General features: G+C 40.9%; 1 protein-coding gene across 4 annotated transcripts in view; it reads left to right on the top strand.

Moving 5' to 3' along the window:
* The window catches only part of wdr27 (WD repeat domain 27), a 327,145-nt gene that overhangs the window by 34,478 nt on the left and 270,228 nt on the right, over positions 1–22,439 (top strand). For all 4 annotated transcript variants that reach the window (XR_010963597.1, XM_067988592.1, XM_067988591.1 and 1 more), the window contains exons 14-19: positions 1,240–1,315; positions 4,116–4,193; positions 5,061–5,167; positions 10,480–10,569; positions 13,236–13,357; positions 16,885–17,018. Coding sequence is in view for 3 of the 4 variants with exons in the window: in XM_067988592.1 (XP_067844693.1) it covers positions 1,240–1,315; positions 4,116–4,193; positions 5,061–5,167; positions 10,480–10,569; positions 13,236–13,357; positions 16,885–17,018 (607 nt within the window). In the remaining variant the exon portion in view is untranslated. The remainder of the gene's footprint in view (positions 1–1,239; positions 1,316–4,115; positions 4,194–5,060; positions 5,168–10,479; positions 10,570–13,235; positions 13,358–16,884; positions 17,019–22,439) is intronic.

Below are 22,439 nucleotides of genomic sequence, written 5' to 3'. Positions count from 1 at the left end.
ATTTACTTTTAGTAGCCAATGGCAAGCAGTATTATATCTGGCAAAAGAGCATATGCAGATTATTAAGCACTAAGCAGGAAGAAACGACAGGCATTTCTAAAAAGTCCACAAATCTCGACAGGTTATGGTTATAATGGCTTTGACTGAAGTTTGAGAGAATAACTCCAGCAGTACCCCTGTCTGCACTTGGCAGTCCCTCAGACTATCAGCACACAGCATTAATAAGCTTCATACTGCCTTGACTGTTGTCAATTTGTGCCTAAGCTCTCAGCACTTAGGTTAAGTGTGCTGGGTTCCCATGGAGAGACTGTGCAAGCAGAAACTGTACCTGGTGGATTTCTCAGTAGCTTGGTTTGTACTCTTAAGTGTGGTAGTGGGTCTCCATGTATGTCAGAAACCTAGCTGACCAAAATAAAGTACTGTGCTATAGTGTATATGAAAAGAAAATATTACCATACTATAGCATATATGTTAACGCTAATACTGTACTGTAATACCAATATATAATACTGTACTATAACACTGTACAATAGCAATAATACAGCATTATAACACTAACATATGTAGGTAGTATACTGTAACTAATATAGTGTTATTCTATAACCCTAATAGATTCCTGTACTATAACATTTATATATTAATGCACCATAACTAATATATTGCTGTGCTGTAGCATTTAATGCCATACTGTAACACTAATATATTGCTCTACTACAACACTAATACTGTACCAGAACACTAATATATAGTGCTGTATTTTAACAGTAATACTATACTGTATAACACTGTAGCATTGCACTATAGCACAATACTCTACTATAACACTAATGTATTACTGCATTATAATACTAAAATGAATTTCTGTGGTATAACACTAATACTGTATTAAAGTATTAAAATATGATCAAATTAAATCCAATGGACGAGATGATTCCACAATATATTTTGTGAGGTTATTGTTTTCTTAACGTAGCATAATCTTTTTTTATGATACCATTTTATTATTTCACTCATCTGTCTACTGGCTAACTAAATGATATACAGTAAATGGTTACTTATTTAGTGCTGGTACAGTTATTCCTGTTATATGCCAACCTAGGTAAATACACCTTTTTTCTTCATTTATGCTTATTGCAAATAACAGTGTTCCTTCTCTAATGCATGAATGCAAACATCAAAGACTGGCTTAACACCTTCCAAAAAGTAACATGTCTTTTCTTTTTAAATTCCTGGAACTAGTGACCAGCGGTATAAAAGACAAGCCAGTAGTGTTTCATACCAAAGTGAAGTCTTCTGGCTACACCTCAGCACCTAGGTAAGAGCCACTGATAACATGGCAAAGATTAGTGGTAAGCTCAAAGATTGGGAAAACTTTAAAAACCAGCAAAGGATGACTAAAAGAATAATAAAGAGGGAGAAAATAAATTATGAGAGTAAACTGGCAAGAAATATAAAAACTGACAGTAAAAGCTTCTACAAGTATATAAAAAGGAAGAGGGTAGCTAAAGTAAACATTGGTCCCTTAGAGGATGAGACTGGGGAAATAATAATGGAAAACAAGGAAATGGCAGGGGAATTGAACAGATATTTTGTATCTGTCTTCACAGTAGAAGACACTAATAACATACTAATAATAGTAGAAAATCATGGGGCAAAGGGGAGGGAGGAACTAAAAACAATCACTATCACTAGAGAAAAAGTACTAGATAAACTAATGTGTCTAAAGGCTGACAAGTCCCCTGGACCTGATGGCTTGCATCCGAGAGTCTTAAAGGAAGTGGCTACAGAAATAGTGGATGCATTGGTTGTAATCTTCCAGAATTCACTAGATTCTGGAAAGGTCCCAGCGGATTGGAAAACTGCAAACGTAACCTCCCTATTCAAGAAGGGAGTGAGTCAGAAAGCAGGTAACTATAGACCAGTTAGCCTAACATCTATCATTGGGATAATGCTAGAATCCATTATTAAGGAAGTAGTAGCAGGACATTTGGAGACTCATAATACAGTCAAGGAGAGTCAACATGGTTTTATGAAAGGAAAATCATGTCTGACAAATTTATTAGAGTTCTTTGAGGAAGTAATGGGCAGGGTGGATAAAGGGGAATCAATGGATGCAGTATATTTGGATTTCCAAAAGGCATTCGATAAGGTGCCACATAAAAGATTACTGCACAAGATAAGAGCTCATGGTGTTGGGGGTAATATACTGGCATGGATAGAGGATTGGCTAACTAACAGAAAACAAAGAGTTGGGATAAAAGGGTCACTTTCAAAATGGCAATCTGTAACTCGTGGGGTGCCGCAGGGATCAGTGCTGGGGCCTCAACTATTTACAATATATATCAATGACTTGGATGAAGGAACAGAGTGTGTTGTGGCCAAATTTGCTGATACAAAGATAGGTGGAAAAGCAAGTTGCAAGGAGGACACAAAGTGTCTGCAAAGGGATATTGACAGGCTAAGCGAATGGGCAAAAATTTGGCAGATGGAATATAATGTGGGAAAATGTGAAGTCATCCACTTTGGGAGGAAAAATAAAAAAGCAAAATATTATTTGAATGGAGAAAAACTACAAAATGCTGTGGTACAGAGGGATCTGGGTGTCCTCGTACATGAAACACAAAAAGTCAACATACAGGTGCAGCAGGTAATCCAGAAGGCAAACGGACTATTGGCCTTTATTTCTAGGGGGATGGAGTATAAAAGCAGGGAAGTCATGCTACAACTGTACAGGGTGCTGGTGAGACCACACCTATAGTACTGTGTACAGTTCTGGTGCCCTTATTTAAGGAAGAACATACTTGCTTTGGAGGCAGTTCAGAGAAGGTTCACTAGGTTGATTCCGGGTATGGAAGGGTTGTCTTATGAGGAAAGATTGAACAGGTTGGGTCTATACTCACTGAAGTTTAGAAGAATGAGAGGAGATCTTATTGAAACATACAAGATTCTGTGGGGACTCGATAGGGTAGATGCTGAGAGGATGTTACCCCTCATGGTGGAATTTAAAACTAGGGGACATAGTCTCAGAAAAAGGGGTCGCCCATTTAAGACGGAAATGAGGAGGAATTTCTTCTCCCAGAGGGTCGTGAATCTTTGGAATTCTTTACCCCAAAAAGCTGTGGAGGCTGAGTCATTGAATACATTCAAGGCTGAGTTAGACAAATTTTTGATCAGCAAGGGAGTCAAAGAATATGGGGAAAGGGTGGGAAAGTGGAGTTGAGGTAAAAATCAGATCAGCCATGATCTCATTAAATGGCGGAGCAGGCTCGAGGGGCCTAATGCCTATTCCTGCTCCTATCTCTTATGGGCTCTTATGGTCTTATTAACAGGCAGTGGACTGTCCGAGGAGAAACCTTTAACTTAAGTAAAGCAAGAAAGTCTGTGGGGCATATTGTAAGGCCCTCTGATTGGTTTTGTCATCTGAAGCATGGCTTTCGCACCTCAGACGCTTGCTCATGGGGGGAGGGATCGGGGGTCAGTTACCGGGGGGGGGGATATTGGTGTCGGGGTGGGGGGGTCAGTGTGGGGGGCCGCAATCATTGGGGGAGGAGAATTGGGTCATTACGGGGGTCCACGATTGTTGGGGGGGAATCAGGGAGTCCGCATTCATTGTTGTGGGGGGGGGGGGGGTGCCCACGATCGGGATGTGGGGGGGGGGGGTGCGGAATTGTTGGGGGGTCGCTGCAGGTAGGCTTGTTGGGACTGGGAGAAGCACACCTGCTCCCCTGGGCTCACAACCTGTGCCAGAAAGGCACATACCTGTTAGTTTCAGGCCTTCTCGTCGCCTTTCACGTGGCGTAAAAGAGAAGGCGCGGGAATCCCGGCCCCCAGGGATTGAAATTGGAAACTCTGGGAAAATGGAGGCCCGCAGCCTCCTTGAAAGGTTACAATCACCAACCCGCCTCGTGGGAGCGGGTTGGTCGTCCGCCCCTCGTCCCGCCCCAGTGAAAACCGGAAGTCGGTGGGTTGGAGGCGGGTTGAGGCGCAACCAAAATGATTGCGATTTTGAATGCCCACCCTCCCCCCAACCCACCCGTTTTTTTCCCTTTTAAAATCATGTCCATTGAAATCAATGTTTTGTGACTAATGTTATGATGTTGTTGATTTTGTTATAGGGTGAACATGTTCTCACCAAAGGTAAATCCCCCAAAACGTGTCAGCTCAGGCATGCAAGAGAAAAATGGCTGTCTCAAGTAAGAAAACCATTTGCAAGGAAGTCTTCTTAATTTCTGAAATTTGATCACAAAAGGGTTGGGGGTGTTGTGCAATTGTAAAAATCTTATTGGATCCATCACTCTTTTTAGCCTCCTTTCTAATATTCTCGACAGAACACAAAAGCATGGAAGTACATGCAAATCAAGCATTCTGTATGTATGCTTATGTGGTGTATTTGAATTTGTTATGCTTACTAACAGGATACTGTCCCTAACGGTAAATATAAAGTGAGCTCTTTATTACTTGATTGGTCATTAGCAAAATGTACTTCAATAAATAAGAAACTTCACTCGTGTAATGTAATGTTATAGTTGAAATGAACTATGATGTCCTGAGGGGCTCTCGCTTCCTGAAAGGGTGGTGGAATCAGATTTAATGGTGGCTTTCAAAAAGGAATTGGACAAATACTTGAAGGGAAAAATTTTGCAGGGCTACGGGGAAAGAGCGGGGAAATGGGTTGCTCTTACAAAGAGCTGGCACCGGCTCGATGGGCCGAATGGCTGCCTTCTGTACTGCAACCGTTCTATGATTCTATCCTTCTATGTCCAATGCTGTTTTTGTACAATGCCTTGTAGGTGAAATTGGGGACTCAAAACAGGTGAAATTGCATTTGCCGACCGTTAAATGACTCGCCTGATATCCAGTTCTAATGAAATCGGTGGAACTGAGTATCGGATGGACAGTGTGTTTTGTGTCCCCGCCCATGTCCAATTTCAACCCCACACTTTCCTGTTAATTTGGGGAAAAATAGTGTTTATGATCAGTAAGAACTAGAATATGTTTAATTATCCTATATTTCTACATGAAGACCTGTTGCTGATGCTTAGTGCTACGATTTACTATAGGGGAATTACCAAAGAATACCCACTGGACAGTCTGGCACCAAGCACACTTCATGTACGAGTTTCTGTTTCAAACCAACCAACACCTGTATGCTGCATCCAATACTCAGGTAATCTGCATGATTGGAGAATGATGAGAATGTTTTCTAGAGGCTGTGAATCAAGAGTTCGCTAAATTGAATTGATTCACAACGTGTCTGCTGGCTCTAAGAGCTTATGTGAAAAGGGTTTTGGCACTCTGAATTCAGTTCTCAGTGGGGGAATGCTTCTCTGCACAAAACTGCTGCAACCATGGGATGCTTAACTGTGGGAAATGGAAAAATTGTTGCAGTGGTGCAGTAGTTGCTTCCATCTGAGGTTGGGGTTGAGGCACATTTTTGGGCTAGGGTAGAGTTAGAGCTTTACTCTGCAAGTAGTTATGTAAGCAAGTAACTAGGATTGCTTGATACTGATACTGGGTATCGGAAATAGATAGGGTTCCATTCCCAGCACTAACATTCCTTATCTTGATGAGCACAAAACAACACAACAATAACTTGCATTTATATAGCGCCTTTAACATAGTAAAACGTCCCAGGGTGCTTCACAAGAGCTTTGTCAAACAAAATTTCACACCTAGCCACATAAGGAGGCATTTGGACAGAACAGGTAGGTTTTAAGGAGCATCTTAAAGGAGGAGAGAGAGGTAGAGAGACGGAGAGGTTTAGCGATGTAATTCCAGAGCTTAGGGCCTAGGTAGCTGAAGACATGTCAGTCAATGGTGGAGCGATTAAAATCAGGGATGCGCAAGAGGCAAGAATTGGAGGAGCACAGAGATCTCGGAGGGTTGTAGGGTTGGAGCAGATTACAAAGATAGGGAGGGGCGAGGCCATGGACGGATTTGAAAACAAGGATGAGAGTTTTAAAATTGAGGCGATCCCATACTGGGAGCCAATGTAGGTCAACGAGCACAGGGGTGATGGGTGAACGGGACATGGTGCAAGTTAGGATACGGGCAGCAGAGTTTTGGATGAGCTCAAGTTTATGGAGGGTGGAGGATGGGAGGCCAGCCAGGAGAGCATTGGAATAGTCAAGTCTAGAGGTAACAAAGGCATGGATGAGGTTTTAGCAGCAGATGAGCTGAGGCAGGGGCGGAGACGGGCGATGTTAGGGAGGTGGAAGTAGGCGACCTTGGTGATGGAGCGGATATGTGGTCGGCAGCTCATCTTAGGGTCAAATAGGATGGCAAGGTTGCGAACGGTCTGGTTCAGCCTGAGACAGCGGCCAGGGCGAGGGATGGAGTCGTTGGCCAGGGAATGGAGGTTGCAGTGGGGACCAAAGACAATGGCTTCAGTCTCCCCAATATTTAGTTGGAGGAAATTTTTGCTTATCCAGTACTGGATTTCCGACAAGCAAGGTGACAAATGAGAGACAGTGAGAGACACACTCTAAACGCTGGTTCTTGAGAAGTGGGACAGAAATGTCAAAACCTCATGCACATTTGGCAGAGTTATATAAGTAGTGGCATCCATTTCAAACACTGGAGAACAACTGTCTCAGAGAGGGAATCTTCTTACAAGCCAAGTAGCACACAAAGCATATTCGATTAACATTTCGATTTGCTCTTCCGCTGACTCAGCCAGATTTGTAAGTGAGCTGCTGCACCTTACTGACGAGGTTTGTTTTGATTTAGCTGATCTCAGCTGAGGCTTCAGAAAGGGGGCCACGGTTAACCTCAGCACCTCAGGTTAGGTAGAGGAGAATCTTCCAGGGCTCTTGCCCCAGATCATTATCAAGTGATTCCTGTTGGAATATGTGTATGTGGATGAGGAGGCCAGCCGGATCAGGCTCTGCTGTGATGTCCACCACCAAGTAGCCTCTTGGCACTCACTGTCAAGGCTCACACATGAATAATGGCCACTTGAATGAGGTACTAGAAGTGACAGGGCTTCTGGAACTGTATCCCAGCAAGGAATTAAAGGCTTCAGGGGAGGAAAAGGGCGTAAATTGTTGAGAAAAAATATTTTGATTTAACAAGTTCTGTATGCAAACCACGTACTACTTTAACTAAATACTTCAGCTTAATCCTCTCCAACTACTGCTATTTAAAATGGAACAGTATTCTCATCTAGTCTTATACATTTTGGCGTTTTCAAAGGTTATGAAAAATAACTATCCAACTCAAAAGTCTAATTATTTGCTGCTTCTCACTCCCTGAAATGTTCCATCAGTCCAATTCCTGTAGCAGTGTTTTGCTTTTTATTTGGGGAAATGATATTTCCCCACGTGAAGTGAGCTCACTGCACTTAAAACTTTGCTCTGGTTGATTAATTGACATTCACAACTGTCAACATTAGCATTTCTCAATAAGATGAGCAGCATGAATCAGCTTTCTGGTGAGAAAGAGCTCATTTTTGCTGCAAAATAGTAAGTTTCAAATAAAATGTCCTTTCCGCAACAGTGAACATAAATGAGATCCTGCTGGCAGGTAAACATAGTGAAGAACAGTGATGTCTTCAGGCTCTGAATTAGAACATACAGCAATGAAAATGCACCTAATGAAATTATAATATGCAGTAATTTACATTTTACTAATTTCTTGTGACTAAAGTAAGTAGCAAACCGCAGGGGAAAATTGTACGAATATTTTGTTATGATGTGTTCCTGCTAAGTGAACAAGATGGGGGGAGGGCAGGGGTGGGGGAAGGCCGGGGGCATACAAATTGATTCAGTCAGCCAGACTAAAATCAATGTGTCTCCTGTGACATATCCAAAATATTGGGTCATTTTGCATGTGCTGATGTCACTTTTTGGATGGAAAATATTCCAAAGCACATTCTTCATTGAAACATGGATATTCTGGAGCTGACAGATTTTTGACCAAATGAAATAACAGAACCAGTACATGGAGAAGGGATGCAGAAGTCATTTTTCACGAGTTCCTTTCTGGTACTACTTGAGGAGAAGTAACTGGAACACGAGGGGCAGAATTTTAACTTTGAAAAGTGGTTGGGTTGGGGGCGGGGCGGGGGCATTGAAAATCGCATCAATTTCAGACCCGCCACCAACCTGCCCATTTCCGGTTTTCACCGGGGCGGGAAGAGGGTTGCAGACCCCCCCGATCTCCGATTTTACCCCCCCCCCAATGATCTCGGACCACTGCGACGACCCTCAAATCCCCCCCCCGCACCGGTGACTGACTCCGATCCCTGCCCCCATGACTGACTGCTCCGATGACTGACTCCCCCCATGCCCATCGGTGCCCACCCATGCCCCCATGCCCCCCCCGTGCCCACCCATTCCTCCCCCCATCCATACAATGAAAGACTTACCTAAAGACTTATCTTTTCACGTCCTCTTCCAGGCGCTGCTCAAACTGACAAAAAAAAACAAAAACAAAATACTGCGGATGCTGGAAATCTGAAATAAAAACAGAAAATGCTGGAGCAGCTCAGCAAGTGAGGCAGCATCTGTGGAAAAAGAAACAGAATTAATGTTTCCAGATGACCTGAAATGTTAACTCTGTTTCTTTCTCCACAGATGCTGCCTTGCTTGCTGAGCTTCTCCAGCATTTTCTGTTTTTATTAAAAAAAAAGACATTACGTCAAAATCGTAGGGACATCCGGGAAACCCATACTTCCGGGTTTCCCGTCCGCGATTCGACCCCCCCTGCCCTCCTCCCGCCTCCGGGCTAAAATCCTGGCCGAGGTGTTACTTTCCCGTTCTTTCGATTTTTATCATCCGCATTTTATGGCCCTGTCTTACTGCAGTTTTAGGTGGAATGTGATGCTTTTATTCAAGCCACAACAACGGGAAAATAGTCATTTAACCGCCGAGTAAAGACTATTGGCACATTGCATTTTTTGTAATAGGTGCGATATCACCTTGAGGAGGTAGTCCACCATTGCTTCAGTTTAATACCAGCTGTGGTATAACTTCAAATGGTGATGAAAGTTTGAAATTTTTTCCCAAGCTCTTTACTAACATCATAAATGTAATGTGCATTTCGACAGTGATAAGTAGAGTTCTGCTTGTGCAAGAAAACAGGCAAGTACGTCTCCATTTGTTTCAGAAAATGACTGAGCAATAAAGCTGCAGCAAAAATCTGGGGGCTGCAGCACTGTAAGCAGCTGTTGGTTTCAAAGTGGTAGTTGCAGTATAACAGCGCCATTAAACACATTGGGGTATAAAGGTGTCTTGGCCGACAATGTAAAAGGGACAAAAGCAAATCAGCAGCCCGTTTTGCATTCCACCCAAGACAAATTTATACCCTATTTTCTTTCTTGGTGCTTTTGGATTTAGTTTTTGTGTAAACTGTCATTTTCTCCTTGTATTTTTCACATTAAGCCATTGTGACTATTTTCCTTCATGTTTTGTCATGCACATTCATTTGTAAAAATGCAGAAAGTATGTAATTTCTGTGTTATTTTGCTCAATATATACCTCTCCAACTGGCACAGACCCAGAAAGTTTACTCCAATGTGTAAATTGTATCTCAAAAACTTACATCAGTTTGTGTTGGCATTTGAGTAGTGCATGGCATCATTTCAGATTTTGGAAACATGATGTCAATGAACTGCAACACACCAGAAATATGATCAAAGTTTTCATCTGTTGCAGCAAACTCACACCCAGGCCATCTGTAAAGTACAAAATTTGCTGCAAGAATTGGAAGCAGGAGAGGCAGCAGTGCTGGTATGGTTGGCTTTTACAGAAAGTTTCTGACCTAATAATGGAAGTGTGCTGTTTCTCCTGTTTCTGTGACACCTCCATTTTAACTCTGAAGCTTACTATTATTGCCAACTGTATCAGTGCTGCTGCCTCTTCCATTCCGGGTTCTGACAGCTCTCCCTCACTTCTGATTCTGACTACACTGCTCCTGTAAACTGAATCCTCCCACCATTCTACTGCTGTCTGCAGGCCAGATGCTGGAGGCTGGCTCTGAGTTGGTTGCTGGAGGCCAGCTGTTGACTGGCGGCTGACTGGGGACTAGGGGCTGGTGGCTGGCCGTGGACCGGCTGCGGGTAGCTGGCCGTGGACCGGCTGCGGGTAGCTGGCCGTGGACCTGAAAGAAGCAAGAGCAGTCTTTCAACAGCAGTCAAAATACTGTTTTGTGACTTGCATCTTTTTAGTGTATATTCTTTAAAGCTGGTTATGTACTGCGTTTGCAAACATAAATCTATTGAAAAAATCTGCTTATTACCTGGACAATAATGAGGTGAATGAAAAGTTAAAAGAGCGCGTGCATGGCTCATGCGTGTGGGTGGGGTGTGCACGTGGCAGGTGTATGGTATCCCTATCAGCCATGCACCTGTCAATGAAAATAATAATAAGTATCTAATTTTAAAATACTGTAACCAGTTGTCGGAGACGACAAGGACCTTTACCCAGGAATAAAAGCAATGGCACTTCCTCAGCCTCTGATTTAACGATTTTTTTTCAGGAGATGGAAAGCTGCTTGCCGTTGGACTGGCTGACAAATCCATGCTTGTTTATAATTCTTCACTTACTGGATCCCCAGCCGTGTTTAAAGGTAATAACTGTAAATAGGTTATTATTTTAAAAGTACAAAAATATGTAATGAAGATGTTCTGTTGTTGACATTATTCTACCAATAAAAGCATAAGTGCATTTTTTGAAACCTTGTAATGGTTGTCAGAATATTTCTACTTTCCAGTTAACTTGTCTGTCATATACACACAGACACACCCGTGAGTTTTGTCTTCTCCAGCACATCAATGTCAAGAAGAAGCACAAAACTTTATAATAATGTAGTCAGTTCCACCCCCCCACACACAAATTGGTCGTGACCAAGACCTCATAGGTTACAGACAATTTAGTGTGTAGTTATTTTAAAGACAGACCTTAATATGTTTATCTTGAATTCCTCTCTATTTCTGCAGAAGTCTTAAACCATTTGTTTCAAGAGTTAACGTCTCTGCTAAAATAGCAGAGAAAGGAACATCAGACAAACGGATTAAGCATTTGTACGTTAGTATACTTTTGGAATAATTTCAAGGCCACGGATACAAATACTTAGCTGCCTTCCTAGGCTTAATTTCCAGAACAAAATCGGTGGTATGTGTTCAAAGTAAAAACCATTGAGCATGAATCTTCATCAGAAGACCGTTTGTTCCCTGGGGCTGTCAATCGATCCAATATTACTCCCCTGGATAAATTACATTTTGGCATTTTTTAACCAGTCTGCAAGATTGAAAACCTTACACCTGACCATCCCTTTCTGAACACTGAACTCTTTTTCACCAGCCTGATAAGTGATTTAATGCCAAGAGTTGGGCGGGGTAGGGGAGGTGAAATTCTTTCTGTCAAAACTTTTAATGGGAAACTCGCTGTGAATACTTAACTGAATTTCCTATTTTTCTATTTGCATCAACTTTATCGTTACAATTATTGATGGGAGGAATTCCTTCTTGGAGATGAGCTTGTTTGGCAACTTAAGCCTAGATTTTTCTGATCAGCGTTAAGCCATTTAACATAACGTCAATTGGAAAGTCTAGAGCTTAATGTCAAAAAGAAAAGTCAGCTATGTTAGAAAAAAAGTTCAGAGGATCTATTGTTAAATCAAAAATTGTAAGTGGATCTAATGTTTAAACACATTTGCATCTTGTGTTCTAATGCTATGTTCTTGTAGTGTTGCTTTAAACTTTACATGAAGGGTCACGTGAACAAAATATAGCATTTGTTTGCAAAAGCTGGATTTTTACTCCCCTCTAGTTTCTCACCTGTTAACTATAAACTATTTTCTCAGTTTCTTCGTTACATTATTCAGGGTTAAAATAAAATTAATTATGTGGAAGCAAATCGCACTACTGCATATATATTAGCATTACAATGGATGGACACAGCTGCAACAACAGTCAAGAAACTTGACACCATCCAGGGTAAAGCTGTTTGCTTGATTGGCAGCACTGCCACCACTGGCACAATGTGGCTGCAGCATGTATTGCTTGCAGGATGCACTGCAGCAACTCACGGAGCTTACTTTGACAACGCATCCCAGCCCTGTGACCTCTATGACCAAGAAGGACAAGAGCAGCAATATCATGGGAACACCATTACCTCAATGTTCCCCTCCAAGTGACACACCATTGCTGACTTGGATATGTCACTGTTCCTTCATCATTGCTGCGTCAAAGTCCCAGAATTTCCTACCTAACACTGTCATGGGCGTACCATCAGCACAAGGACTGCAGTGGTTCAAGAAGAAGGCCCGCCACCACTTCAGGGTAGTTAGGGATGGGCAATAAATGTGGCCTTGCCACCATCACCCAAATTCCAAGAACAAATAAAAAGGATCTTATGTGGGTAAAATGGTGGTTGTAATGTTGATTCAGGAAAATAAATTATGTTTGAAATAGCAAATCATACCAGAGCAATGCTGGTAGTGGACACAAACTCATTGGCATTGATGCCAAACAAATCAGTTCAAATTTCTAATCCTATTGTTTCAATAATACTATACTGTACACAAGAGGGCAGCACAGAAACAGCAGTCTACAAAACTTGTATCCGCACTTAAACATTTTTTTAAAACCAAATTGTTTTGCAGATTAAATTAAAATGTATTAATATATTTATAAAACTCACTTTTTAAATGTTTATTCTTTATCCTTTAACATTTTTACTAATGGTTTGTGCAGGTCTGTTTTAAGAAAAAAACACATTTGTTAGATTTGTTACTGTTGTCTTTCCACAAAAGTGCTACAACAGTTGTAATTATGGCTCATTCCTTGCCTGTTTCGTAAATACTTTAGACCAAAGGCTTGCAAGACAATTCTGAACAATAAATTGAACGCTATGACAGTGGGATTCAAATTTTTTCAAAAACAGAAATATCAACCCATAGGTTCTTAAGTAGAAAATTTCACTTCGTATGTTAATTCACTTAATTGTATTGTAAAATTAGGCAGATATACTGCACCAGTATGATACTGATATGGTGGGGGTAATTCAATAATTTCTTTCAGAGTAGACCCCATACTAAAACAGTTAATAAATACATTAGTAAAGACAAAGCAGAATCAAGGGAGGAAAAACTTTGGTCCACAGTGACACTTAATGATATCACCACTTTGTTTTCTGATTCGCATATTTTACAGCCTTTAAAAGTCGCTCCAGAGTTTAAATGCAGGCAAGTTCTTATACAGTGATCAACACTTCTTATGTGCTTTAATTAAGGTCATGATGGAGCAGTGAATTGTGTTGGTTGGACTCAGAATAATAAATGGCTCTTGACAGCATCGGAAGATAGGTCGTTATGGATCTGGCCAGCTCATGGTTCAACACCTGCATTGATGCTGGTAGTTATATATACCTATATTAAAAAGATTGTGTGCCACACTGTAACACTTTCCTATTTCAGTCACGCTATTTCAGTTATGCCTGTTTTTTATGCTTTTCTATCACGATTCAACGGGCTTGGTCTTAAGGGTAGATGGCACTGTTGAATGCGTACCTCTTAGTTTCCAGCTCTGTCTTTGTGATAGCACTATTGTCTACAGCACCATCCACCTTGGAGCTGCTAAAATCAGACCTGTGGTCTGATGCTGTGCGTCCCCTCACTGCTGCCGCATCTTGCGGCTGTGACTTGGGGCTGAAGCCAGTTCAGAACAATAGGATGAAAGTCCCCTTCATCTGTTGATTATAAGAATCACACTGGAAAATAATTTGGGCAGTTTAGGCTTCTAGTTAGCATGGAACAAGAGCCAAAACATTTCCCTTTATTTGGCACTAATAAGTAATCCTCACTCAGAGAGACCCCAGGGTGGTTGGTTTGAGAAATGGAAAATGTCACACTGGTGCAGTAGAAGGTGCTGTTTTGTGCTTCAGGTTGAAGTACCACAGTGTATCAGAAATACAGTAGAAGGAGCTTTATTTTGTATTAAACTGTGATATACCTGACATGGGAACGCTTGATGCTGATAATAGGTGTCTAAATCAGAAAAATGCTCCATTTCTCCAAACTATGGTAAAGGAAGATTTATAAGAGTTTTACATCATCCATTATGTTGATTTTCTTGAAAGTGCACAAAGGATGAACCCTGTTTTTCTATGAGTGATAATTTACCTGAGTATGAAATCAAAAAAAGAATCCGCATGAATGAATTATTGCAACTTTCCAGTTGACAGCTGTGTGCATCCTTCTAGATGAATTACAGTTCTATTACATCACTTTTAACCAATCCAGAGTGACCACTATGATAGTGAGGTAACTTCTAAAAATGAATATGGTGCATAGAATCAGCATCTGTGCACAATAATATGACTCATGGGCCTCATAATCTGGCACCAATGAATTACTCACAGTGCAGCAAATATCCAAATTGTTTTGTGTAATTTCACTTTTATTTATATTTAGCCTGGTGTTATTTCTAAATTACTTAATGTGGAGTTAATTAAACATACTGCAATAAGATCTGAAAGGTCATGCTGATCTGCCTGGTAAATAAGTACAGAACAATAGATGTAATTGCTGAATTAATGCTAAAGAATGCTGCATAATTGATAATGCTTGACAAGAGCTGGGAAACTATTAACCAACCTGATAAGTGTATATTTGTTCATAGCAGATGCAGCATGCATGCTGAAATCAACAATATTCGATCAGCTGAACATCTGAATGGGCGCATTTTACAAACTTTTTCTATTAATAAAACAATTTTCATTTACGTCATCAAAGCAAATAAAAATTAAAGCAGTTTTTTTTTAAAAGGCATACGCAATTCATTAAGGTTTATAAGGTTGGCTCCGTGTTGGTAGAGCTTTCTAATAAAGTCACTCTCAGACAAGGGTCTCGAGAATATAGGAATAGCGAGTAGGAACCATGTTTGTTTAGTTGTATTTAAAGGGTATTTGAAAATCTGAAAGTCCAATTACCACTGGGAAATTTAGTTTGGAGGAATGTAAGAATATTTTTTTAAAAAGAAAACCGCACCAGACCTATTCTATCTATTATCCATATATTATTTGCAACGTTATGGGCTGTACGCAATTTATTTAATCTCCTGAGGGAGCTAACCAGCCATAGAAAAAACTTCCAAAGAGATAAGTCTCAAACTTCTCCTTCCCACTTACCCTCTCCAAGATTGACTGAATTCCAGGATATCAGTGGATCATTAACAACCCACACTATTCAGTCACTATTGTGCACTCCACAGATGACATTTCTATGGTTTGTGGAGCACAAGAACCATCGTGTTTTATAGAGTTGTTTGTGCTGATTCTTCTGTTGTTCAATCGTATTCTTAACCAGGTACTCATCCACCTCTTTTTTTCAATTTGTACAAAAATCGTACAGCACAACAAAATAGTGGTCAGATGTTATTCATTATAAAATACGAATCAAGCCTACAGACACAATGTCACGTCCATTTAACATTTCAGCAATTATGTTTCATTTATCAAGTTCAACTCTAATCTGACATGAGAACTGCAGAACTGTGTAAATTGTGGTTTGATCCAGCTCTTTAACTCCTTTGAGAATCAATGCATCATTATTAGCTTTTGCCAGGAATCTGTTCTACATTTCTGTTGCTCTGTGGAGTAAAAGATTCTTCTGATGTGCAATCTTGATGACACCATTTTTGTGTAGGAATGGAGTGAGTGTACATCACACAGGCTGTGTCCATTGGCGCTAGGCATTGGGCGGCCTAACCAGCGCTCGTTAGAAGGCCTGCGGGAGACATCTTGGAAAACGGCCCCAAAAGATTTTTTACCATGATTTTTGTGTTCCTCCTGGCCCCAGAAAAATCTTCAGGCCCGCTCTCAGCAGCTCAGTGCCCTTCCCCAAAAGGCCTCGCCCCTTCAGGGCATGACTTCCGGCTCGCCTCCATGAAGGAGCCAGTGAATTCACCCCTCGCCCCCCTGCAGTGGTGAGCTGTCTATATGCACTCGCTGAGCATTGGCAGCTCACCCAAAATATTTAGATGAGGCCCAAACATGAAAAGGGTTTGGGCATCTCGCTGGAGCCATCGGGCAGGTGTAGCACACACCCTGCCCAACTTTTGCTCCAGTTGATGATCCCCCCTACAATCTCTGGGTTACCATAACCATTAGGCTATCATACTGTGCCATAGTTCACAAAGCATGACTAGTAGGGCGTCATGGGTAACCATGCGATTCTGGAATTTGCTTGATTAGAGAGGCAAAGTGGAACTTCACAGATTCACCTGAAATTGGCCACTGGGCTTTTTGCCTCCCGAGGATTTAGCATTAGTAGCAAGCGGATAGGGTGATGCATAAGATTGCACCATCCATTGAATTGGTTTGAGCTGTATATCTTCTATCATCTCTCTTATGTTCTAACTCTGTGGTGTCTTCATAAATTCCAATTGTGTTTTTTGCGATTTACTGTTCCTGTTTGCCCATTTCTTTTACATTTTAAATAAATCTTTATAAGCAATTTAAAAAAAAATCAAATACACAGTTTGGGTTAGCTGTTTCTTCCTTTAGGGAGCACTTAAGATATCAATTGTCTATAAGGAAGTGTATATGCAGCTGGAATGTTCCAAGTTCTAGTTGGATGACAAAATGCTAATAATCCCTTCGGACACAAAACCAATCTATTTCCGATCGTATTTGGTCTTTCATCCTGAGGTAGAGTTGCCAGTCAAAATAGGGAAACTATTGCCAATCTAATTGAATCTTCCTATCAAAATGGGTGAAATCAATAGGATTTTTATTCTATTTTATAATAATACACTTTAAATGTTCAAATCACAATGTACATAATCCAATTAACAAAGTAAGTTAAACCGCGCAAATTGCTTTTCTTATTTTAAATCCTTGAGTTATGCAAATATACCTCTGTCTTTCTGTCTATTTTTAGGGGACTGAGACATTTTCGAAGCCAGCGCGATCAGCTCAGTTCTATTACATGGACAAATTCCTGTTGTTCTCTTCAGGATCAGAGTTTCAGCTGCACAGATACCATTTGGATACAAGCAGGGATGACATTAAAAGGTTAGTTCAAGTTTATTTTGAAATTTATATCTTTTGGTGATTTTTGTTGTTTGTTTTGTGTTTACCAAAGTGTGGGGTGTTGGTGAATGGGACACATTTCTATGCTGGACAGCATACCCTCATCTAAGAAAATACCTTTTGCATATTGGTTTAGTACAGAAAATAACTTTAACTTCTTATTTCTTATCTTAAAATGTTCCTTCCAAACTTTTAAATTTTGTACCCTTGAGATATTGTTTTCCATTTGCCTTTTGCGTGAGATTTTAGAGTGCCTTGGCATGCTGTACTTTAGCCAAATTCCCTGCCATCGCTGGCTCTTTCTCAGCCTCAGGCCTATCTCACTCCCTTCCCCTGCCATTTCAGTGGGCCTCAGTCTCTCACCATTTAGTGCCTTTATATCCAGCAGCATCACAGCCACGCTGGGTCTAAGACCCCTGATTTCACAGGGAGGATATCAAAGAGGAAGATAAGGGAAACAACCAGAAGGGAAGATTGGGGAGGCTGCCAGAGAGGGGGGATATGGAGAGCAGCAAATGAAAGGGGATAGGGAGGGCACCCAATGAGGGGGATAAAGGCGGCAGCCAAATAGGTGAATAGGAAGGGAATTGTTTTGTGATGAGAATATATAATTTTCAATCCTCTGTATATATAGTATTTCAATTACTCAACTATTTATATGATCTGAATAAATGCATACAAAATACAGTAATCTTTTAATTGTATTGCTTATCACAAATCAACTTAAATAACCATTTCGTAATTAGATTAATAATCTACAGTTTTAAGGCGTTTAACTTTTAGGTTATAGATATACTATATCAATACGGAATGAGGGGCATCACATATATCTAAACGCCAGGAATCTGTGGGAGTGGAAAATGGGGAATAGGGATGATTGAGCAGACAGCTGTCACATACCCAAAGGAATAGTGCGCAGGCACAAGCCGTAAATAGGTTTTTGAAGAAGTCACTAATAGTGGATGTGGGTAACCCGATAGATATAGTATATTTGGCCTTTTAGATGGCTTTTGATAAGGTGCCTCAGAAGAGGTTTCTCTACAAGATAGAATCCTGTGAAATTAGTGGTAATCTGCTGTAGTGGATTGAGAATTGTCTGAATGCCCGTAGGCAGAAAGTAGTGGTCAATGGATTTGGATCTACTTGGAGACTGGTTATCAGTGGTGTCCCACAGGGATGGTGTTAGGACCGTTGCTATTTACTATTTTCATTAAGGACCTAGATGTAGGTGATGGGAATGATCCGCAAGTTTGCGGACGGCACCAAATATCAGCAAATGTTAGGACTGTAGAGGATGCTCAACTACTCCTAGCAGATCTGGAATAGTTGGGGGAATGGGCCCGTGTTTGGAAAATTATTTTTAACTTAGAAAAGTGTAGTGTTATGCACATGGACAGGTCTAATGCTAAATATAAATACACCCTATAGGGAACAGAATTGAAGCCAGTGGTGAAAAACTGAGATCTGGGTGTTAGTGCATCAATCTCTAAAGGTTCATGACCAATGCCGTGAGACTATAGCTAAAGCAAACAGGTCTCTAGGTTGTATTCACAGGACATTTCACTACAAAACAAAGCATACCATTATGTCCTTGTATAAGACCTTGGTTAGGCCTCAGTTAGAATACCGTGCCCAGTTCCATAAGGGAGGGAAAACAGTAAAAGGGAATACGCAGTAAACGGGAATATATTGAGAGGGGTAGAGGAAGTGAGAGACCTTGGAGTGCATGTGCACAGGTCCCTGAAGGTGGCAGTACAGGTAGATAAGGTTGTGAAGAAGGCATACTGAATGCTCTCTGTTATTAGCCGAGGTATAGAATACAAAAGCAGGGATGTAATGGTGGAACTGTATAAAACGCTGGAGTATTGTGCGCAGTTCTGGACACCACATTACAGGAAGGACATAATTGCTCTGGAGAGAGTGCAGAGAAGATTTACAAGAATGTTGCCAGGGCTTGAAAATTGTAGCTACGAGGAGAGGTTGGACAGGCTGGGATTGTTTTCCTTGGAGCAGAGGAGGCTGAGGGGAGACTTGTTTGAGGTGTACAAAATTATGAGGGGCCCAGATAGAGTAGACAGAGAGTACCTGTCCCTAGCGGAGAGTTCAAGAACTAGAGGACATAGATTTAAGCTGATTGGCGGAAGGATTAGAGGGGACATGAGGAAAACCTTTTTTACCCAGAGGGTGTTGGGTGTATGGAATTTGCTGCCCGAATTGGTGGTAGAGGCAGGGACCCTCAACTCTTTTAAAAAGTACCTGGACCTGCACCTAAAGTGCTGTAAGCAGCAGGGCTACAGACCGGGTGCTGGAAGGTGGGATTAGAATGGGCACCTGATTGTTCTTCGAGCTGGCACGGACACGATGGGCCGAATGGCCCCCTTCTGTGCTGTATCTTTTCTATGGTTCTATGGAAATCACAGGAGTCTGTTTAGGTTTCAGGTTTAGATTGTCTTTAAAAGCTTCAGCTGATGTCTTATCAGTATTTTGGTGGAACTTGTGAGCTCTGTTAAAATTGGGTATCTTAGCAAAAACATCAAGCCTCACCAATTTATGATACTCTAAGCTGTTTTTCATTAGCTAAACATTGAGAGGAGGCTAGCTAAAACTGCTCCATGGAACCGATATGACAAGTCTAGATACTGTTCTCTTCTTAGAGCACCAATGAAGATGCAGGTTCTATTAAAAGCTGATTGCTGGTGAAGATAACAAGTTATGAATGTTGTTACATCTAACCTTCTAATTAGGAGAAGGGAGAATATGGGATGCCCTGAGGTTAGTAAATTGATGTCACTTGGAGCCCTCATGAAGGGCAAAGAGCCATAATTAAGCTTTTTGAGGCTCCATCAACCAGTTAGCACTAGTTAGTTGTTATGATCTGAAACACACTATCTGAAAGGATGGTGGAAGCAGATTCAGTTGTAACTTTCAAAGGGGAATTGGATATATACTTAAAAGGGAAAAATTTGCAGGGCTTTGTGGGAAAGAGCAGGGGAATGGGACTAATTGGATAGCTCTTTCAAAGAGCTGGCACATGCATGATGGGCCGAATGGCTTCCTTCTGTGCTGTATGATTCCACCACAGCCTCACAAGGGATCTGTAACATCTTCATGCTGCTGAACTCACTTGAATGTTTAGATTCCTGAAAATTCCAGTTGAATTGATGTTGTCTCCAGCCTAAGTCCTCAGTGAGTAATAATTTAGAACTGGGAGCTCAATCTACTCTCCTAGGTTTTATTACAACTTGCTGACTTACCCATGAAAGTGGTTAAGCACTTCATAATTAGTTTATACACTGATACAAACTGGAATACCATGAACGCTTAGTGGCTTTGTTTCTAAACTTGACTGCCAAAAGCTTACTTCTGGGTATGGATTTGACTTGGTTTTGTAATTTTACTGCTTACCAGAGAAATAATCAATTTAAAATTGGGTGGTCCACAGACTGAATGTAGCTGTATAGAGGTCTGTGAGGATGCCTGCAGTTAAGGCTCTCTTACGCTCTCTCTCTTTCAAAGTGGATACTGAAGATCAGTCTGCATCTTGTTCGTACTCCCTGCCTTGTAACTCACCCCATTTTTGAGGTATGGACTAGCCCCTTGAGGCTTTTCCTACCTGAATCTTAAAGTTTGGGAGCCTCTCTCTTGAGCTGTTAACTTTATTCAGTGAATTTGGGTTCTTAATTCTTGACTAACCCCAAATGTTTCTGCCTTTCAGTCGCCAAAGCATGGCAGCAGAGAGAGGAGGAGATGTGCTTTGTTTGAATTTGATCCTTCTCCCCCTTGTCCATCTTGACCAGGATGGGGGAGATTTGCTTCAGTCACAGGCAGGGAGGAAGGCATTTCGTTGGTCACAATCTTTATGATGAGAAGGCCTTTGTGGAATTGTCATATTTATTGTACGCCTTATTAGTTTGAGGACCTTTCCTTTTTCAAGATCAATTCTAAATGCTTAATATTACATCTATTTGATATGTAATACTTAGGGCAGAGTATTTATTGGGACTTCTACTCCTCTCTTACTCACCTTTTCCACCCCCCCCCCCCCCGCCCCTTTCTCTATACTTTTCATTTTGGAGATGTTAAAAAAAATACATTAAATATTATCCATGTATAGAGAGCACCCAAATTAGCTTAGGAATCCAGAAAATATCAACTGCATGCTCTTGTTCAGTGGAGCATCAAGATGTATATTAGTTTGCTGGACATTATAAGGTCATTATCCTTTAGCTTAAGCATGTTATGCAACACCTCTGTCAAATTTGATTTAAACTTCAAAGAGTTGAATCTCAACTTTCAATTTGCCCAATTGAAGATGGAGAACTGTGCCAATTTCAGTAGGTGTGAGTCAAAGTTGATTATAATTTTTGCCTTGGTGGAATTGGTCTTCCTTAAAAAGAAACATTTGGTAATTAAAACATTCTGTAATAAAAAGTTTAATGTGTATTAAAAGATCTCACAGCTTTAGGTTTTCTTATTATTAGATTATATGACTTGTCCCATGAGCTTACATCCTTGATCCAGTGAATATTCCTGCAGAAAGCAGTGCATCCCTTTACCATTGAGAATTGCACAGCTAGTGCACAGGAGCAAAAATCAATCGTTAAGGCTAATAGAATGGTGGCTTTTATCTCAAGGGGGTTGGAATACAAAAGTGAGGAAGTGATGCTTCAGTTGTAGAGAGCCTTGGTCAGAACTCATCTGGAGTACCGCATTCAGCTGTGAGCACCAAACACCAGTATTGACCTTGGAAGGCGTACAGTGTAGATTCACCAGAATGTTGCTAGGGCTTAAAGAGTTAAATTATGATAGATTATATAAACTTGGCTTTTAATACTTGAGTTTAGAAGGCTGAGGCACGATCTAATCGAGGTGTTTAAAATGATAAAGGGGTTCGATAGGGTAGATACAGAACAAACTGTTTCCGCTGGTGGGGGATTCCAAAACAAGAGGGTATAATCTTAAAATTAGAACTAGGCCATTCAGGAGTGAAATCCGGAAGCAATTTTTCACACAAAGGGTAGTGAAAATCTGGAAAACTCTCCCCCAAAAGGCTGTGGATGCTGGATCAATTGAAATTTTCAAGACTGAGATCAATAGATTTTTGTTGGGTAAGGGTATCAAGGGATATGGAGCACAAGCAGGTAAATCGAGTTGAGGTACGGATCACCCATGATCTAACTGAATGACGGAACAGGCTACTCCTGTTTCCATGTTACTGTTCACATTTACTGAAAGAATGAGATATTTAAGTTTGAATATTTCATTATAACACAGTATTTGTACTGATCAGTCCCTACAATAAATGCAATGTCAGTTTTAGCTACAGATTATGATAAGCAAATCACATCTGTATTCTTTAATCTATCTACAATTATGGAATTCATTTTTGTATATTATTCTTCC

The sequence above is a fragment of the Heptranchias perlo genome, chromosome 8 (assembly GCF_035084215.1).
Source record: "Heptranchias perlo isolate sHepPer1 chromosome 8, sHepPer1.hap1, whole genome shotgun sequence".
In the NCBI taxonomy this organism is placed as follows: domain Eukaryota; kingdom Metazoa; phylum Chordata; class Chondrichthyes; order Hexanchiformes; family Hexanchidae; genus Heptranchias; species Heptranchias perlo.
The sequence above is the reverse complement of the archived record's forward strand: the minus strand, read 5'-3'. Positions and strand labels throughout refer to the sequence as shown.